This window comes from Prunus avium, chromosome 1 (genome assembly GCF_965620075.1).
Source record: "Prunus avium chromosome 1, drPruAviu1.hap1.1, whole genome shotgun sequence".
NCBI lineage: Eukaryota > Viridiplantae > Streptophyta > Magnoliopsida > Rosales > Rosaceae > Prunus > Prunus avium.
In genome coordinates, this window is record NC_142284.1 from 57,752,288 (window position 1) to 57,771,661 (window position 19,374).

At 38.6% G+C, this 19,374-nt stretch overlaps 4 protein-coding genes across 7 annotated transcripts in view; 1 reads left to right on the plus strand and 3 right to left on the minus strand.

The window, feature by feature from the left end:
* On the minus strand, positions 1 to 690 carry LOC110772566 (agamous-like MADS-box protein AGL80). The gene has a single exon (XM_021977000.1). The coding sequence runs from the start codon at positions 688 to 690 to the stop codon at positions 1 to 3; it is 690 nt and encodes a 229-aa protein (XP_021832692.1).
* Positions 691 to 2,023: 1,333 nt separating this feature from the next.
* On the minus strand, positions 2,024 to 3,079 carry LOC110772585 (uncharacterized). The gene has a single exon (XM_021977029.2). It carries the CDS (start codon positions 2,824 to 2,826, stop codon positions 2,170 to 2,172), a length of 657 nt encoding a protein of 218 aa, XP_021832721.2. The 5' UTR covers positions 2,827 to 3,079; the 3' UTR covers positions 2,024 to 2,169.
* Positions 3,080 to 4,127: 1,048 nt separating this feature from the next.
* Positions 4,128 to 13,365, minus strand: LOC110772577 (Protein kinase superfamily protein). Of its 3 annotated transcripts, none has more exons than XM_088246825.1 (15): positions 11,820 to 13,363; positions 11,246 to 11,544; positions 11,014 to 11,158; positions 9,429 to 9,544; positions 8,725 to 8,933; positions 7,638 to 8,132; positions 7,487 to 7,527; positions 6,984 to 7,052; positions 6,755 to 6,855; positions 6,582 to 6,666; positions 6,397 to 6,495; positions 6,238 to 6,306; positions 5,479 to 5,610; positions 5,267 to 5,361; positions 4,128 to 4,582 (listed from the first exon to the last, which is right to left on the minus strand). In XM_088246825.1, the coding sequence occupies exons 1-15, from the start codon at positions 12,684 to 12,686 to the stop codon at positions 4,486 to 4,488; spliced, it is 2,919 nt and encodes a 972-aa protein (XP_088102951.1). In that variant the 5' UTR covers positions 12,687 to 13,363; the 3' UTR covers positions 4,128 to 4,485. The 3 variants fall into 3 exon arrangements, with proteins under 3 accessions (XP_088102951.1, XP_088102950.1, XP_021832711.2); XM_088246824.1 differs by having other exon boundaries at positions 7,638 to 8,147; positions 11,820 to 13,362; XM_021977019.2 differs by lacking the exons at positions 4,128 to 4,582; positions 5,267 to 5,361 and having other exon boundaries at positions 5,533 to 5,670; positions 7,638 to 8,147; positions 11,820 to 13,365.
* Positions 13,366 to 19,206: 5,841 nt separating this feature from the next.
* The window catches only part of LOC110772574 (binding protein), a 36,861-nt gene continuing 36,693 nt past the window's right edge, over positions 19,207 to 19,374 (plus strand). For both annotated transcript variants that reach the window (XM_021977012.2, XM_021977011.2), the window contains exon 1: positions 19,207 to 19,366. The gene's annotated coding sequence lies outside the window, so the exon portion shown is untranslated. The remainder of the gene's footprint in view (positions 19,367 to 19,374) is intronic.

A 19,374-nucleotide genomic window follows, 5' to 3' on the forward strand; every position in this document is an offset into this window, starting at 1 on the left:
TCAAGGGAAAAAGGCATTATTAGACCAAATAGCATTAATGTGGTTTTGATCTCCAAATGGCAGCAACATCTCATCCCCAGCACCAAGCCCCATGTGCTGTTCTTGAGGGTTCATCATGTCTGTGAACCATGGTTGCCTCTCCATTATTCCTTGATCTGCTGCTGTTGCATGCACTGACAATCCTGTTGGTTCCAGTTGGACTTGTTTCTTCTCGGCCTCCTCATTCAGACTCTTAATCTTGTTGTGAATCTCCTTGAGGTTCTGGTCGATGAGCCACCCGAGGTCGTTGAGATCGATCATGTTCAAACCCTGGAGGGGCTTCCCAGTGAGACTCTGGAACATCACTCGTGTCATCTCCTTCTCCCTGTTGTCCTTCCTTTGTTTCTTGAGCTGCTCCTTGGCTTTTTCAATTCTTTGCCGCAGAAAACTCTCCTGATTCACCATCTTTTTGCTCTGCTCCATCTCCGGCATGGTCTTGAATTTTGCAAGAACGCGTTGCACTCCCAGAGGGGATGGCCAAATCTCAGGTTGAGTATCATATGGGCTATAAATAATAGCACATGCCTCAACATCACAAAGGGTGCTGAGTTCGCTCACCTTCTTCATCAGACCCTTCTTCCTTTTCTTGAATGTTGCTTTTCTAGCTGAGTCATTACTGATATAAGTCAGTTTCACCTTCTTTCTAGACATGACTCTCTCTCAGAAAACAAAAAAATGAAATGAAAATTGCAAACTAGGAAGAAGATGATGCCTTTGTTGGTTTTCTTAACAGACAAGCCTATGCTATATATAGAGTAGCAAAGGGCAACCTAATCAATTCTAGGAGATTCCATTTTGAATGAGAATTTAATTCAGGATATTTGGTTTTTTCTTTTTCTTTTTCCATACAAGCGGGTATTACAGGAAGGGGGAATGAACACTCGGCTCCAAAGGTGGGAGATGACCGCCAACAACTTTACTATATTAGAAGATTATAGTGTTTTATGTACATGTTCATTTCGACCAATAGCCTCTGAATTTATCCACGAGTTACATTTTAGTCATTCAACTCGTTTTTTAATTTATGTAGTCCTTCAACTCAACCACGCCCTCGTACATCAGTCTTTCCGTCAATTCATTTGAATTGTTTTGTTAAGTTTAGGGGTAGACAAGGAATTTAAAGATATATGACATTTAGGGATATTTAGAAAAAGTTGTGGGGGAGTTGGGTTACTCGGGGTAAGTTAATCAATTTTTTTCATTTATTTTTATTTTGAGGTAATAAAATATAATTTGTGGATATAAATTTAGGGATCATTACTCAAAATTAACACTGAAGTTCATCTTGATTTACTGAATAAATTAGCCATTATCAAATATGTATGGAGTGAGTTATTGGTAGGATAGTGTGAAATCTCAGGGGATTCTATTAGCAAAACTGAAGTTGTAATGTAATTCAGAAAATCTATTATCCTGACTTGGTTGGATAATGAATATGTGATTTTTATTTTTTATAAATGATTTTATTCACGGGGTTGATTTAGGTTATCATGTTCTTGAGTTTCCTCCTTGTTGTTGACCTTGGAATTCCTCTGTTTATCCAGACAATTGAATAGAAATTTATCCTTGGATTGTATGGTTTTAGGCAAAGAGATAAGAAATTGGATGTTGGAGTGGATTTTCCTAGTGAAATTACTTTCACAATTATTTATTCACAATATCACCCCACCTCAAAATACAAAGAATCAAACACCAAATCGGTTCAAATCAGAACCATTTCTTCAGGCTTTTTCGAGTCAATTCACCAGTTTAAATGTCCACCCCTTATTAAAGTGGCCGAGATGCATTTTTTATGCCGGATGTCTGTCCCAAGGGACTTTTTAAAAACATTTTCTACAAAATGAAATAATACATAAATAAGAAAATTTCTGATAAGCGTTGCAAGAATTTACATTTTTCAATCACTTGAATTAAATGGTTTTCTTCTTTTTTGACATCACTGGAATTTCGTTTTTCTTCCTCCATGTTACGAGACTAACAAAAAGACAAAGAAAACCAGACTCATAATTAATACCGTTGCATTTTGCACCACACTGTTAGTCACAAAAGCCTCTGATCATTCTAATTGAAAAATAAACACAAATTTAAAACAAAATATAAATAGAACCGAGTCGAGCCGAGTCGACTCGTCTAACTCGAACCGAGCCGGTCGAGAGCATCCCTCGCGACTTTCAATCTGGGCTGGACCTTCAGCGCCGCCTCGTAGGCCTTCCTGGCCTCTTCCGTCATCTTCTTCCCCTCGTAGCACTCTCCGAGCGTACAAAACGCCTTCACATTCTCCGGGCTCAGCTCCACAGCCCGAGTCAAATCGGAGATCACCGAGTCAACCTGGCTGCTTCGGTTCATCGACAGCCTGATCTCCGCCCTCTTGACGAGCGCATCGCCGCGTTCCTCCTCGGTGAGGCTCTTGGCGGCGAAAGGGGAGAGAGCGATGTCGATGGCGTCGAGGGCGGAGGTCTTGTAGCCCTGAGAGTCGAGGGCTAGGGCTTTGAGGATGTGGGCAGCGGCGTCCTTGGGGTCGAGGGAGATGGCCTTTTCGGCTTCGTCGAGGGTTTGCTGGAAGAGGGAGGAAGCGGAGGAGGGAGAGGCGGCGGATCGGGCTTGGGCGAGGAGCTGGGCGCCGAGGACGAAGTGGCGCTTGGCTTGCGCTTTGGGTTTGTTGCGGAAGCGGAAGCGGAGGTTGGCGAGGAGCTTCTGGGGGATGTTGTGGATGGCGAGGAAGGCGACGACGACGACGAGGATGAGGTCTGCTTGGAGAAACAAGTCTTTAACCATCTGCGACACCATTTTGGGATTGAATTGGATTGGACTGGACTGGACTGGATTGTCTTGGATGTCTGTGTGTTGGATTTTGGGAATTTTGTTTGTGAATTGTGAGATTGGGATTAGATTGTGAATTGGGGAGGAAGGAGGGACGGGTCGACTATGTTGACTGGCACCTGGCTTTAGGATTTGGATATTTAATGAAGCCGCCTTCTTGTTGGTGTTGGGAGGGACCTATGAGCTATGACTATTATTTTGATAGGATAGTGGAATCAACCATGAACCTCAGGGGGTAAACGTAAATGTTCTTAGCTACTTGAATTATCGAAGTAATTTCTTTTAATACACTTTCTTATTTGTTCTCTTTTGGGGTTGAAATATTTGTTCTCTCCACTTTATTTGTTTGATCCTTCAAAAGACAATGACTTTCATGTTTGAGTTGAAGATGATTAGATCGCCACCAGCTATCTAATGTACTTATTTTAGATGAACTCTATCTGTGCGTTAAGAAATCTACTAGTCACGTTTGGCAACTTGGATGCCATCTTTCCTTATCTTCGGCTCCGGGTCTCGTATTTCTTATGTCTCTCCATTATGCACAAGGACAAGTAATGGGTGTGTTGCCAATAACACAGCTTTAATCGTGGAACATTGGACATGCTTGCCTTGGTTATTGAGTTTCGCTAATCTCGTGACAGAGAGATTGTAACTCTATTTTCCCGAGTTTCGGGTTTAGGGTTTATATAGTTGCTTGAATTCTTGAAAAAGATTATAGAGGTGTGTTTTTTTGTTGTTGCCAAAGTTAGAAAAGGGAAGGGGGTAAAACTCAACACAAGTACAACCTTCTTTTTGTACGAATTGAGCTTGAACCATGATCACTTGAAAGCACACCAAAAATCTGGACTAATCCAACTAACACCTCATTGGTGATTATATGGGTGCTTATCTCATCGATTCAATCGACAATCTGTCTAATGATAAATATTTTGATGCAATTAGGATCGTTCTAAAGAAAGAATAAAGGAAATCAAATCGACTTGGAATTCTGTCCTTTTGGCATGAAATTTGATTGAACTTTGGAATGAGTAACAACTGAATATACTGAAGAAAGTTAACTGGGGGTTAAACAGCATCATCCAATTCGAGCATATTAGCACTTACCAAATTTCTTTTCCGTTGTGCTTAACATTTTGGGTAGGAGTTGCCTACATGATTTTGCCATTTAATATAAGAACATGTTTTTTGTTAACAAATCTTGTATAAGTGCTTAAAATTTTTGGTAGGAGTTCCCTCCATTATTCTGCCATTGAAATGTAAGAACATGATTTGGTAACAAATCTTGTAGAAGCCCAGATGCATATCAGACTTATCAGTTACAAAACAAAATACAAATCAAAGTTAATTCCAGATCCTCAATCAAAACGAACCGAACCGAATTCTTGAGGGGGATCTAAATAGCTTATCATGAAAACGCTGGCCACACTAGAAACTCACATAAATACAGAAGGAACTACATTCATTTCCCTTCGGTTCATATGAGGGGTACAACTGCTTTCTAATTGGGTTAGACAAGAAACACTTGTATAATTGCCAAGAACCAAAGAAGCTCAGTCAGTTGTAGAGATTTAACTACCGAACGTATAACGATCAACTCTTCGATTCAGCTATGGGCAGAAGCACCCTTCATTTTCCGCCCACGGGTACCAACTGCAGAGGAGACTTTAGCAACCTCTTTAGCGACTCAACTATACTAGCAAAAGACGGGCGCTGAGCAGGATCACTGCCAAAGAGAATACACAAAATGAGAAACTAAACATACAAGTCCTGTCAAGAGAGATAAAGACTAAAGTCAGTCTGTTTGTAGATAAAAAGTAGGCTAGGAAAGATCCAAGTGATGCTGCCACCTGCAAGTTCTAAAATATGATGGAAATGTCTTTCAAAGCACTACATTCAAATATTTCGTTGAATAAAAGTATTAATTGTTAGGCAACCACTAGACCCTGAAGCTTAAGCTGTGGGGGAATGGGCCGACATTGTATATCAAGCTCACACTAATCAGGTATTAAAGCAGAAAAGAACAAGGTGTGGTTGAATTCCAGTTAATGTTTGCTGTCTTCTTAGCTAATATGCTAGATGGCAACATGTACAAAGAAAGACACCGCAGAGCATTATCCAGGGCTTTGTGAGTAAGGTCTCCCCAACCTCAGCTACGTGCATTTGAACAAATTCTAATGCTGACAATGGTATATATTTGATTCGCTATAGAACTTGGGATGAGAATAGACGGCACATAGATTTACTGCCAGTAAAGTTAGCCACATAGATTTACTGTTCACACCGCATGCAGAAAAGAATGACCTCTTGGATTAACATATGCATCTAGAGGGTCCTAGAGCCATTTCTTCTCATCAGGTCATCCTTGAAATATGTCATGGCAAAAAAGGGAGGACTTGCGTAGACTTACTCAGCCCAGCAGGATTCCATAAGTGAAGCCAACATTGGCGGAGTATTGGCTGGGATAGCAAGCCTTCTGTTCTGGAAGGCAACAGCTCCAACTACCTGAGACACAGAACAACCTTGTTTACAAAAGGCGAAAAAATTGGAAATAAAGATTTGAAGTGACATTTAATGTGCAGGAGAAGGCACAATAAAGTAGATGCAAATCATGACTCGTACCTGGGCAGGGCTAAGACCAATCCAAGGTTGTTCCATTGTTACAAGTTCCCAGAGGATTACTCCAAAACTGTAAACATCAGACTTCTCATTTGAGGGCTCTCCGCGAAGAAATTCTGGAGCCATCCACTCGGGCTGAAAAGAAAAGTTAGTGAGTTACATGTCGATTGATGCACTGCGAAGTAAAATTTCAACCTGCAAAATATTGATAGAAATACCTGACTTTATATGGAGGACATAAAAAAGGAGTTCATAGTCATTTACTCAAAGCATTCATACATCACCAAATGAGGAAAGAGACTAAAATGTGAAACATAGGAAAAAACAAAACAAAATAAGAAAAATGTTTGAACACCTCTATATTTTTTTAGGAGAAAGCTCTACTTGATAAAAGAAGTATGTGAAGTGGTAACTTCATGATGGCAGAAATCAAGAATTTAATCCCTGTAACAAGTATTTATGAGACAAAAACCACATCAACAAACATTGAGCAATCTGCATCCTATTCTTGGGAAGAAGGAACTGGACTACCAGATCATTCAATTAACATAAATAAAGATTAATCATTGACCAAAAGAAAATAAATAAATAAAGATTCATCAAGGATGATAAAGATTTTCCAGTACGGTCTGGTTTGGCACCCCTGCTCTGATTGGGGAGCTATAGGCACCACCCCAAAGGCTAGTTTTGCACGCTCGCGCACAACCTCTCTGTGTGTGTTGTGAGAGAGAGAGAGAGAGAGAGAGAGAGAGAGAGGCTTACCGTTCCCGCGACAGACTTAGATGGGATGAAAGTGTTCGCCTTAAATCTGGACAACCCAAAATCACATACCTAAGGATAAATGAAAGAGATTAATTATGTCCATACCATGCCAATTGGAGAACTCAAAGCAAAATGTTAAACCTTTTTTTGTTAACTTACCTTCGCTGTCCAATTTTTATCAACTAACAAATTGGGAGATTTAAGATCCCAATGGACGATAGGAGGGTTAAGACAATGGAGGTAATTGATCCCTTTGGCCTGCATTGAAGACAGCATATATAGTTTCACTAACAGAAAACACAGCAAGTGAATAAAAAAAAACAATGATGATTAATTATACGAACCACATCCAATGCCATGCGCAACCGCCTCCTCTGATCCAGAAGTTCCCCAGAAGCTGGCCTGTGTATGAGACGATATAGACTACCCCTGCTCCACGGACACCAGGATAGCAAAAGGTTTAGACACAAGAATGTCTATGGAATTATACACAGAAGAACTAAAATGAATTGAATACCTAGGCAGATATTCTGTCACTATTGACAGATGTGGACGCTTTGTAACAGCACCCATGAAAAGGACTACATTCGGATGGCGGACACGTTTCATAATTGCAACCTGAATTACAATGTGAAAGTGAACGTCAAGTATGATCATAAACACACAGCACAATACACAATAGTCAAATAAGGGCTACGATGTGATCATCTACAAACTGATGATCTGTACAGAACATGGAAATCTACCTCTCGTAAAAACTCCTTCAATTGATCATCATGGAAATCCTGAACAGTTAGCACCTTGACAGCAACATCCTGCATTGGACAATCACTAAATTTTACTAATTTAAGGAAAATATTGAACAAACAAAGAAAAAGCTTTAACAGAAAACTGCACTGATGTATGTATTGCAAGGAAGCTATTCAGCATCCAACCGAAGACATCTCAAGAGGAAGGAACATATTAAGCAGAAAACTAAATTCCACTCAACCATCTAATCAAATTGGTGGAAACACCAAAAGTTACAAAACCTACTCCAAAGACAGAAATAAAAAATAGAGCACACACACAGGCCAAGCTCTACAATGACATGCTTTTAAGCAATCTCATTATATGCATCTCTCATAAAATTAATCCGCTTGAAAGGGCCACACATATAGAGCAGATTAAGTATTCATGTTGTATCCAAACAAATTTTTACTCGAGAAACAAGTAATCACCATCAAATCACAAGGAACAAAATACTAACCGATCCATTCCATTCAGCACGATGCACTGTCCCAAATGAGCCTGGAAAAAAACGGAGTATAAGATTTCATTAGGAAAAGAAGTAGTGGTTGAGTAATAAAATATGTAAAGATATATCCGTGTCATAAAAGAAAAAGGGGGAGAAGAAATACCAGCTCCAACACGCTCTTTGATATTTAACTCGTCCCATGAGATCTCAAGCCAGTCCATTGCAAGAGAGGGTTCAAGATTCAAATACCTGGGGATAGTCACAGCAGTAATTCTACCTTGTTTCACAAGTTCACCATGAACCCCCTCTAGCTCTGATTGATTGAACACACATACTTCAGGTTGCTTGACACTGTTGCTTATAACCTGACTTCTTGATAAAACAATCTCCCTTCTGTACGCTTGTTGTACAACAGTATTTTCTTCGCCAAGTCTAGCAGATTCCTCTAATGATGCCACGGCAGCAGCAGCAGCAGCAGCAACATCAAGAGCTTGAGAAGCATCACCCTGGGCACAAGGTGGCATGGTACTTTCAAGATGGCAATTCTGAGCATTTCCTTTCAACTCCAAAGGCATCAGAGAAGATTCCATCCCAAATTTAGTTTGATCAACTGGAAGCAAACTGCTTTCCTTGATGACCTGACCTCCCTCCCCACCGCCTGCAAGAGATAGATCTTTACACATTTAAGAAGCTAAGGTTAGCTTTATTTTTGCAGAAAGGATAAAGACAGTAACAGGCATTATGCAAGCCATCATAAGTGAAATCAGCCTACATGATAAATGTTTTCTTTTTCTGTATCAATACACAAAACATGAAGTCTAACGGCAACACCAACAATATTGCTAACAACAACCACTACATTAGCTTACCCAAATATAAGCAAAAAACAAAAACAAAAATGATATTGGCCTATTGTCAAAGAACTCAAGGCAAAGAGGCAAAAAAATATAGCCAGGGAGCACAAATATTTATGCATTCATATCAAAGTGGCAATTTAATGCTACATACAAAGACCCATCCGCTATCGTAACTTGCAATTAAATCTTGATCATTGATATGGATCACCACGTCAACGAATCAGTCAACAGCACTGTATCCTATCAGAGATACAAATTATATGTAGAAATAAAGTTCTATATATTCGTTAAGTAACAATGATTCCTTCACCCCAGTTCATTCAGCTTCCCTTTGATTTCTAATACTTAAAGTAGTGGAACATATATCTTCAACATATGAAAGACATAACATACCTGAATAGAATGGATCTTCGGGAGGAGCACGTGTGTGCTTTGAGTTCGTAAGTTGGCAACATAATCCATTATTCCTGTAAGGTTGTTGGAATTCTTTTAGATGAGAAATTTGAAATGGTGAAGGTATCGCAGAAAGAGATCCTCCATTTATTGAGGAGTCTGGACCATGGAGGTTTCCTGGTTTCCCAACTAGATCAACCACATATTCCCTGTTAAGAAATACATATACAACCATCAAATTAAGCATGAAATAACATTTGTAAATTAATTTAAGTTAATGAAAACTGAACACGTGACAGAGTTCATAGAATCAATTATATGAAGGTCCACCATTAACACAACCTGGTATGACAGGAGAGAAAGTTAACGTATTTGACACCAATTAAGTCATTCTGAGCTTATGCCTAAATCTTTTCAACATCAAATGTTATGGGGGCAGTGAATTTGGGAAACAACAGTGTGTCACTGACCACGAATTCTGCAATGATAATGTATAGACCAAAAGACAACAGATTGACACCCTTAAATTATAATTCTATAAAGAATATATTGTTACACAACATTCGAACAACAGATACTAAAAGAACATAAGCAATGAATTAGACTGTCAATATCTGCGTTTCAGAATGAACTTAAATCCAAATCATATTAACAACATAATATCCTGCAAGCAACAAATCATTGCACACAATTAAAGTGCCAACCTCAAAAACTGCCTGTCATCTTCAATTTTGACAAGACAAGAAGACCGATGATCTGCCACACAATACCTGCAACCACGAGCTATCCGACAAGGCAAACCTATGTGGTCTGCCAATTTCTGCACATGGAAAATATCGACTTCAGATATTAACTTCAGAAGATGTCAAGCTATGAAAAAATAAAAATATTCCATATGCCCTTGAAGTATGATCAGCGCACACCACACAAGCACATACGAACCCACAGGCGACGTGATGGTCAATGTACCTCATTTTGACCAATCAAAACGCAAGAGAGATGCATGAATTATGTGGGTTTATTTCAATATCAATTCATTCTGCTTAAAATGACATAAGTAGTCCTGTAGGTTCCTTTAACACAATGATGTCAAGTCAAATGAGTTCCAAGATATCATTGCTCTTTGGCCATCGACTGCTCATTTGTACACTATATACTCAAAAGTAGATGACGAAACAAGAAACAACAACAATATTATTAAATTATGTTGGCCTAATATTTGCAAAACATTTGACTAGCTGCAGAAGGACAGGAATAGGCATGGTCTTCCCATTTAAACCCCATAAGAATCATATCGCCAAGAATTTTGTTAGTTCACCTCGAAAAGCTACATATACCTCACCAAATGATCAGAGGATGAAAACTCATAGCTCTATATAATTGTGTGTCACTTGATGCTTCTAATTCAGTTGCATTCTCATGTGAAACCCATGCATCCTGTTCACAGATTCATGTATGCTCAAACAGTTCTTGCACAATTAGGATACATGAGTCCTGAATTTTACTACTGAGACACATTCAGCAAAATAATCAGTTTTGAAGCAAGAAAATGAATTTTGAGAAAGATACATCACAAGTGCACTATCCATTAGCTTGTAAACAAGGGCATGCATAATTGTAAATTAGAACAAAATCCGAAGTTAGAATTGCTATCCTGGGTGAAACAGATTATAAGATTTAACCCAAGAAATGTCCCTATGGAGAACTGTGCCTTAGAATGAAGGCAACAAATTTGTACTACCTTTCAGATAACACTAAAAGAATTGGTCCCTATGACACTGCTATCTCACATTTATATCCTTCTTCAGCAAAAGAAGCCAGGATGTTCTGTGACAAGTATTCTGGGGGCTACAATTTCTAAAGAAGCACAATAAATTGGCGACGAAGTGATGTCCCCTTTTGGCCAGTTCAACTCTAATGTATAAGCTGCTGCAAGACATTTACATGACTGCCTCTATGACACACTAAGGGAGTCACTAGACTCTCTTTCTTCCCACATATACAATGATAATATGTTTGTTCTCCTAGATAGCACTCTCATATCTCACATGTGCGTCATGTAAAAGATCAAAACATATCTGCAATAGATTTACTGGCAAACTAATCGACATATAGATGACTCAATTTCTTTATCCAAATAAAGACACCAACTTCAATGGAGAACATACCACTCGGTATCTACAACATTAAATATGTCGAAAACAATTAATTTACAGTTGGTACAGTAGTGCCAATCAGAATGAACAAGGTGAAGACTAGTTTGCCAGTATAAACAAACCAATGAGGTACCTTGAAAAGAATGGCACGATGCCTGCAAAGCCCCATTGATAGGCTGCCAATGGGGAGCACAATACACTTATGAAAATCCCTCAATCTCTTGCTAACCACTTTCCAACGCATGTGGAGATCTCCTTGCTCCGCGGGATAATTACCCCTTCAAATTGAAGTGACTCAGAAAAATTATAATCAACGAACCAAATATGTGTGTCAAGTTTTAAAAGGGGGGAAAATTGAAACCAACCCCATGTAAATGGCAACAAGCTTGCCAAGTTTCTCCACCAACACTAAAGTATTCTCTGAAGCACATGAAAGTTCATGTGCTTTATCTTGAAGCTCCTTGAGGCGAGAATCCCCTTGTTTATCAACAAGAACCACCTCCATTGACGTCTCACCGTGTTTAATTTCTTTAAGCGACGTCAAGGACGGTATTCGCTGACCTTCCTCGACATCATTGCACATCACCCATAGATATGGATTCATTCCCAAAATGTTGTAGAAACCATCAGATATCTTTTCATTGTATGACAAACAGCCACTAACCTGAAAAGCATACAGGCAACAATCTACGCATTAAACATGAGTTTTAAGGTTAAACATGTACAAATTTGGAAAACATCTCAAGTCAAAATTCCAAACTTAAACTTCAAAGAAACATGTCTAGTTGTACCAGTTCCCCAGCTCAAGGACGTAATGTTGATACAGAAAAATACTTTGATATTGATCATTGAGAACTAAACCATATAATGAGAGGTTGAGTGCCATGTTTGTTTAAGATGAGAGTGAGTGAGAGTGTGTTAGAGAGAGAGTAAAAATACCCAGAGCCGATACGACACCGTTTCAGCATCAGAAACCTCAAGTGCAGCACTCTCATGCAAGAGCAATGATTCACTACCAAGAGTAGCATCAGAACTAAGCCTCTTAGCCAAAAGAAGCTGCAGATAATAGCTCTCTTTATACCTCTGCACCAAGCTCACTTTACTACTCTCCTCCTCTTCCTCCTCCTCCTCCTCCATATGCCTCGTCGTGGCCGACGAGTCCTTAACATCCCCGGAGAAGTTCCCATCCAACGTCGTCGTTCCAGAGAACAAGCTCCCCGCGTAGCTACTCCCGCTCGACACCCTCGGCAGCGACACCTGCCGGTCAAAGCTCCGGTCAACGCTCCTGTCCTTGAGCGTCGTCGTGGTAGACGACTCCGGCGGCTGCGGCGGAGCAGCAGCCTCATGATGGTAATCATGATCATCATGATGAGGCTGCGGGATCAACAGCTCCCGATCCTCATCCACCAGGTGACACGAGGAGATCGAGGATGACGACAGCCTCGTGGCCCTCAGGTTATGCCCAGCGCTCGACTTGGATCGAGCGCTGTGACCCTTCTTCTTGTCGTGGAGGAACCAGTCGCAGAAAGCCGCCAACTGCGGCTTCTTCTGGTGGCCGCCCGTGAAGTACTGAATATCGGGCGGCTCACTGTCATCTCTAGAAGCAACTGACGATTTGTACAAGTTGTTGGTGGCAGTTTTGGGCACCTTTTGTTGTTGTTGATCGTGATCCCCATTTCCAAAAGCGTCGCTGTCTTTGCTCTTCTCGTGATCGTTGTGATCTTCTTGCAACAGCTGCTTGGATGACGAATCGAACCTGCGATCCGGGAATTGCCTCGGGAAGAAGTAGGTCGTTCTGTGAGGCATTTTTCACGGACCGGGAAAATAAAGTAAATAATAACAAACTCCCCCAAAGTCCTAACTGTCACGTGCCACCTCACGTGCGCCAACCCGAAAACTTCCTCCGACGTCGTTTCCCAGACTCAGATTACTCCAATATACTCCCCAACAAGAAGAAGAACGATCTCAAGATATATAAATATATATATATATATATATATATATATATGTGCTTCAAAGAGAAAACCCTACTGACAGTACAATCGCTGTGTATGGCTTTGGTTTGTATTTTGTTTTCAAACCAAAGCGCATTCAGCTGCAGGTGAAGAAATATTTCTGAACAGATCGACCGCTCTGAAATTATCCCAAGCTTCGCTTCGTCTGTGTTTTTTTTTTTGGTTGATGAGGGCAAGCTTGAAGCGGTGGAACTAGCGAGCTAGCTGTGTGAATTAAACAATGCTTTGGATGAGAGAGAGAGAGAGAGAAGAGCTAGCAATGGCGGTTTCGGTTTCAGAGAGAGAGAGAGAGAGAGAATAGCTAGCAATGGCGGTTTCGGTTTCAGACAGAGAGAGAGAGAGAGAGAATGGAGAGGGCCAAAGTGGGCGTTGGAGTATTTTAAGCGAATGGGAGGTTGATGAATCGGTGGGAAATTGAAAAAAATAATACACGAGGAGTTCTTCACTGAGGATGATGAGTGAGAGGGAGGCTAAAAAGCGCACGGGGAGTGAATGCGCACCCCTTTTAAAATCCCCCCACGTCAAATTATAAACCAAACTCCTCGCGACACGTTAGCCTAGGACGACAGCGCGCGCACTGCGCACCCGGCGTAACTTAGCGCGGGACAGGCTCCGAATCGCGGGGGCATAATGTGCGTTGCATGATTAAAATGTTGTTTTCTTTCTTTTCTGTTGTACAGAAATGGCAACGCCGGGAGAAATTTTTAAATGTTCCAGGTACACCACGTGTCTGGTGTACCATCCAATAAACATAGAACATGTAGAATTATTATCCAACTTACTGCATTTCTTCTTATGACATGTGGCGGACTGTATTAGACATATTCCATATGTCTTCCGTCTATTGGATGGTACACCAACCACGTGGTGTACCGGGAACACTCCAAAAGTTACTCCAACGCCCGGAGAGATATCGTCTTCGGAAACACGTGGTGAAATGACGGAATCGCCCCCGCCTCCTGTCGCCTTTTTCTGTGCTGTTTTTGGATATGTTGGCATGTGACGGGGTTGTTGGGGGTTGATACCGTTGGACGGTGATGTGTCGTTTTTGGGTGTTTTGTCTTGGAGGTTAATGCGTTTTGGGTGGGTAATCGTTTTCACCCTCTTCCTCTCTCTCTCTCATTCACTTGGTATGCGTGATGCTTTCCACTTTATCATCAATTTGGGTTTTTTTTCTTCTTCTTCTTTTGTTGTTTTCTCTAAATCTAACCTCTGCTTCAATTAGGGTTTTTAATTATTGTTTCCTAGAGTGTGCATTTGCTTGCGTATCTTATCTTTCTAGCTTTGGCTAGTTGTTTGACTGTCTTGGAATTATGGATAAGATATTGGTCCATACCAAGCAATTTGTAAATATTATTTTGAAGGCATGAGGATCCAAATCCTATAAAATTTGCTTGTTTATTATATTGGAAGTTCAAAGTGCTTCATTTGAGCAGGCAATATGATTGTAATTGGTATATTACTATATAAAGATATGTGGAATTTTCACATAAAGAAGAAAAGAGAAAATATAAGCGGAGATATACTATTTATGTCTATTGTGACAACGGGATAATTCAGCCGCAACCAAATTACATATCAATCACAATCAGATCTTGAATTCACCGTAAATAAGTATTGTCATTCAATTCATGTGAGCTGAAAATTTTAGACTTCTTTTTAAACTACTACCACTAAATCAAAAGACTAATTGGAATAAGTTGAATATCCTTCATTTTAAATATATTTCTAAATATGTTTGTTTATCGAACAGTTTTTTAGTCCTATTATAGCCAAACAACTTGCATCCAGCCTTTGTGGACCATCCTCAATCCACAGGGGCATACCATCACATGAAATAGCAATCTGAGCCAACTTGTATGGATTACTTTATCGCAACAACTTGGTCTAAACTGAAAAGAAACATGAATCAAAATGTGGGGTGATTTAGTAAGATTAGTGAGCAAAAAGGAAGTTGTTAGTTTAGTTTGAAATGGTTGACGCATTCAAACTTGGTCAAATCCCATTTTAAAATTATGCTTTTTTGAAATTAATGTCAATTTCAATTTCTTGTGATTTTGATTGCTTTTACATTATGGTTCTGTCTTATTCAATTAATAAGTAGGTAACATGTCATTAGTATCATAGTTCGATATAGACCATTGCACAATTACAACTAAAATTATCAATTACTTCTTTTATTTGAGAAATTTTGGGATTGCATTCATAATTCAACAAAAAACGTCACTAGACACAAATGGCCAATACAAACTAGCAACAAAGAACCATTACAATAACGGAGCAATCTATATAACATCAAAATTAAGACAATATGGGGCTCGTCCATTAATGATCACATATGATTAAAGAAACTCTGGCATAGGCATCCCAACTAAAATTGCAAACTCAAAACAATCAAAATGAAATAAAGCTTCAAAAAACCAAGTCATAACAATACAAATAAAACTCTCACAAAAGAGAGGCGGAAAGCTCTCACAAAGGAGAGGTGAAAAATTATCACAAAAATGGGAGCTAAAAACTAAACAGAAACCCCAAAGAGTCTCTGTGACTTATTCCAAACATGAAGAAATCACAAAAAAGATAGTGATAGAGATTTGACACTGAAACACATGTGGAGATCTGACGCTGAGATGCATTCGCCTATGACGAGTGGAGGAAAAGCATAATAAAACAAAGACAAATAGGGGAAACCTTCTGTCTCTGAAAATGGGGGAAGGGAGGAGAAGGGAGGAAAGGATAAGGGGACAAGGGAGGAAGAATAGTGGCTTCCTCCCCCCTCAAAGTGAAAACGGCTCTAGAGTGTTTTTACGGAGAAAGGGATTTTCGAGCTATCAATTAGCTCTTAGCTAGTGACATTTCTTTTTCAAATGTTATAAAATGATAAAGTTGAGTCTCCGAACACTCCCTTATTGAAGAAACTAAAACCGTGTGCCTAAACTATCGTCGGCGTTGTCATCAATTTCATCTTGTTGTATGATTTGAATCAAATCCTACACCTCAGAAAGCTTGGGTTGTTATAATGTGTGCCATGATGTCTCCAAATGGAACATGTTATGTTCTTTTTGTTTCATGGCGTTGTAATGTGTATCCCAATACACAAGGCAACGCTACATCCTTGATGTTGTGATATATGTACATAGGGGTAACATTGAGACTTCATGTACGAAATCTAACAAAGATGGTTCATTTAATTAAACCATATATTATACATATGATTATATAACAATAATAAACAATATGATGACTTATTGAGAGAAGTTGGTATACATTGACGAGAAGATCATTGATTTATATATATTTGTGGGACACGGTTTATTCGCATAATACAATGCACTGGAGAATGTGGTCTGGTCCTTATCTAAACCCAACACAAGAATTAAAAAAACCATTAGTAGATTGTAGAACTAAACATTACTTAATTAATTACTTTTTGTTAATTAATTCATGAATTAATTACAATTAAATTCTACTAACTCTTCTTACTCATTGGCCATTCGATTTTCCATTTGATCAAGGCATGACGAAACTAAACTGGCCAACCATGTGGAGACAATCATTTGTTTAGTTTTTAATTGGTGGAATTATGGGTTTAAATAAGCCCCACTTGCACATGAAATGACCGTCTTTAGGAGACAAAAGAAGAGAAGCCTTGCGGACCACATTTTCTACTTGGAGAAACGTATTTCTATTTAAAGAAAGGAAATGGGGTCGCAGAAAAAAGAAAATAATTCAGATCTCAAAAGAAGCAAGCAGACAGACAGAGAGCATATTTAATTTTTAATGCATAATATTTCACTGACTTTCTTGAACTGCAAGCATAATTTAATAATTTTTTAATTTTTTTGTTTTCTGTGAGAGCCATTAGCATAAAGATCCAGAATTGTGGAAGGCTTTGTAATGTACGGTACGTTTGCAAGTTCACAACTGAAACGGATGAAATATTGGTGGTGATGATGAATTTTATAACAATAAAGTTTGTCCAAGATAATGGGAAAAATGAATAAATAAATCTAATCCATCTTGCACAAATAGCGAGAGCTGTTTTGTAATTTATTTTCTTTTGGATTTTTCGAGAAAGCTCAACAATTAGGGCCCAAATTTGGGATCGACCAAAGCCATGCATCCATAGAAAAGGAAAGGACCACAACAAGGGTAAAACTACCTAAAGAAAAGCCCAAATAAAGAAAGCAAGATCAGAGCACTTCCACCCATGCGAGAAAGGGCGGACACAATTTATGTGAATAGTGACTACCCTACTATTTTTTTATTTTGCTTCTTCACTCATTCCCATGACAAGTAAAGATAAACACTATTCATATGAGATATGAGGAGAGGAATTTATATGGAGTTTTGGTGGAGGAAGTGAAGAATATGACTAGGTATTTATAGAAGAAAAAAAATTCCGCATTGTTTGGTGTTTTTTTTTGGGTGGTATTTAAATTGATCATTGACGTCACATTAACGTCATCATGAGATCAGCAAACCCACGCAGCAGTTCAAGCAATACTTGCCTTTGGGCTGGCATGGGTAAACTGGGCTCATTTTTGGCCGAGCTGCCTTTCATTGTTGGAGGGCTTGTTCCAAACTTGGACTCCCTTTTGCCTCTGCAAATGAGTACTAGTGGAAGTGCTCTCATAAAAAGAGGTTTGTAGAAGAAGGCATGAGCTCTTTTATATACAACTCATTTTTGAACTAATCTCGATAATTGAGTTTTTTTTATATTTTATTTTATAAATCTCAATATAAACTTTCATTAAAAGTATACTTTTAGAGCAAGTTGAGTGATAGCTTGTATATGGGGATTTCAAAAATGACGGATAGAGATCCATTTAGTGCACAAAAGAAAATTATTAGAAAGTTATCTTACATTGGCCTATGTCAAAGTCGTGGACGTGGAATAGGTGAGATCAAATTGAGATGTCAGTTGAGATCGACATATGAGAGAGCTCTACCTTGTTATTGATGTTATTATCATTAAGAGCATCTACAATCATGCTCCATATTTTTCAGTTAAAATATAGCTAAAAACACACAAAAGTTATTTTAGGAGCTTTTTATAAAATTTGAACTCCAATCATACTCCATAATTTAGGGAGTTATAAATACTATAGTTATTTTTTTAATTCAATATGATTGGCCCATCTCTATAAAAAATAATATAAAAAATAGTTAACATTAATTAAAAGTTTAAACTATGCATAAAACAAAGCAACATTAAATTATAGGGAGCTACTAGGAGTCTTTTTTTTCTCCTCAGATTTAGGAGCTCTTAGAGGTCTCCCTATTTTATGAGGGGGTTTAAGGAGTCCATTATAGATGCTCTAAGGCAAATGAAGTAAATTCAGTTTATAATAAGCAAATGAATTAAATTCTTAGTATTAACCTAGGTGATTAGGGAAGGTATGGGTGGGCATAAATCCAGCCAAATCGACCAATATGGACCCTAATGGTTTGGTTTTGTACTTTTACAAATCGGCCTAAATTGAATTGGACCGTTCTACTTGTGTATTTATTTCTATTTTATTTTATTTAACACACGTAGATAATAAATATATATGTATGTTGAATTTGAAGTTTGATGGAACTTTGAAGTTATTTGAATGTTGAATTTTAGGATGGTTTGATATGCTAGAAAATGAAGAAAAAAAATGCAGCAAGTTATGATTTTTGTTGTAATTAGTTTGGTTCAATTTCCTCCATGATTTTTGTCAAAATTGAACCGAACAAAACCGTTCTATTGTAATTAATTTGGCCGTAATTTTAGAGGTTAAACCAATCCAATCCAGACTATGCCCACCCCTAAGGGAAGGTGGATAAATAAATTAGGATTATGATATATCCATGTTTGATTATCTTCAATGTAATAAATGAAATACAAACGAGTTTTGAAATGTAATAAATTAGGATTATATGTGATGTGAAGTTGTAAGCATGTAAGTCAAACTCTAAAAGCCATATGAACCTACTTATCCATAGTTGTATGGATGAAGCTTCTTGCTTTATATTATTAATCAATTTATTAAACGAAGGCCAAAGACCAATTTTGCATGCTCAAATCAGACTTCAGATTTGTTATGCTAGCTCTTTATTCCTTATCCACTTTATGTTTTTTCTTTTTGGAGAAGACACGTTTTATAAAAGGCAGCTTGTAAGCTTCACCGACAATAAACGACGACGTTTTTGAAATCGGTTTGGATGGTTAATAATTTGTTTAACTTTTATCGCTGATTTTCGACTCCCAGATAAACCACACCCGCTAGATCATCAACCACCACACTAGCAGGGGCAATCTTGAAATTTAACTATTTTTTGGGGTTTATTATATTTTCCTCCATTCTTCTTCTTCTCTTTTTTCGGCTTACGCATTTTCTTTCGTTGATTCTGTACTGACGCCATTGAAGAAGAAGGAGCTCAGATCTCCAATCAGAAACCCTATCTAAACCGTTATTTTGGACCCAGCGATCCAATCAGGTTGTCAT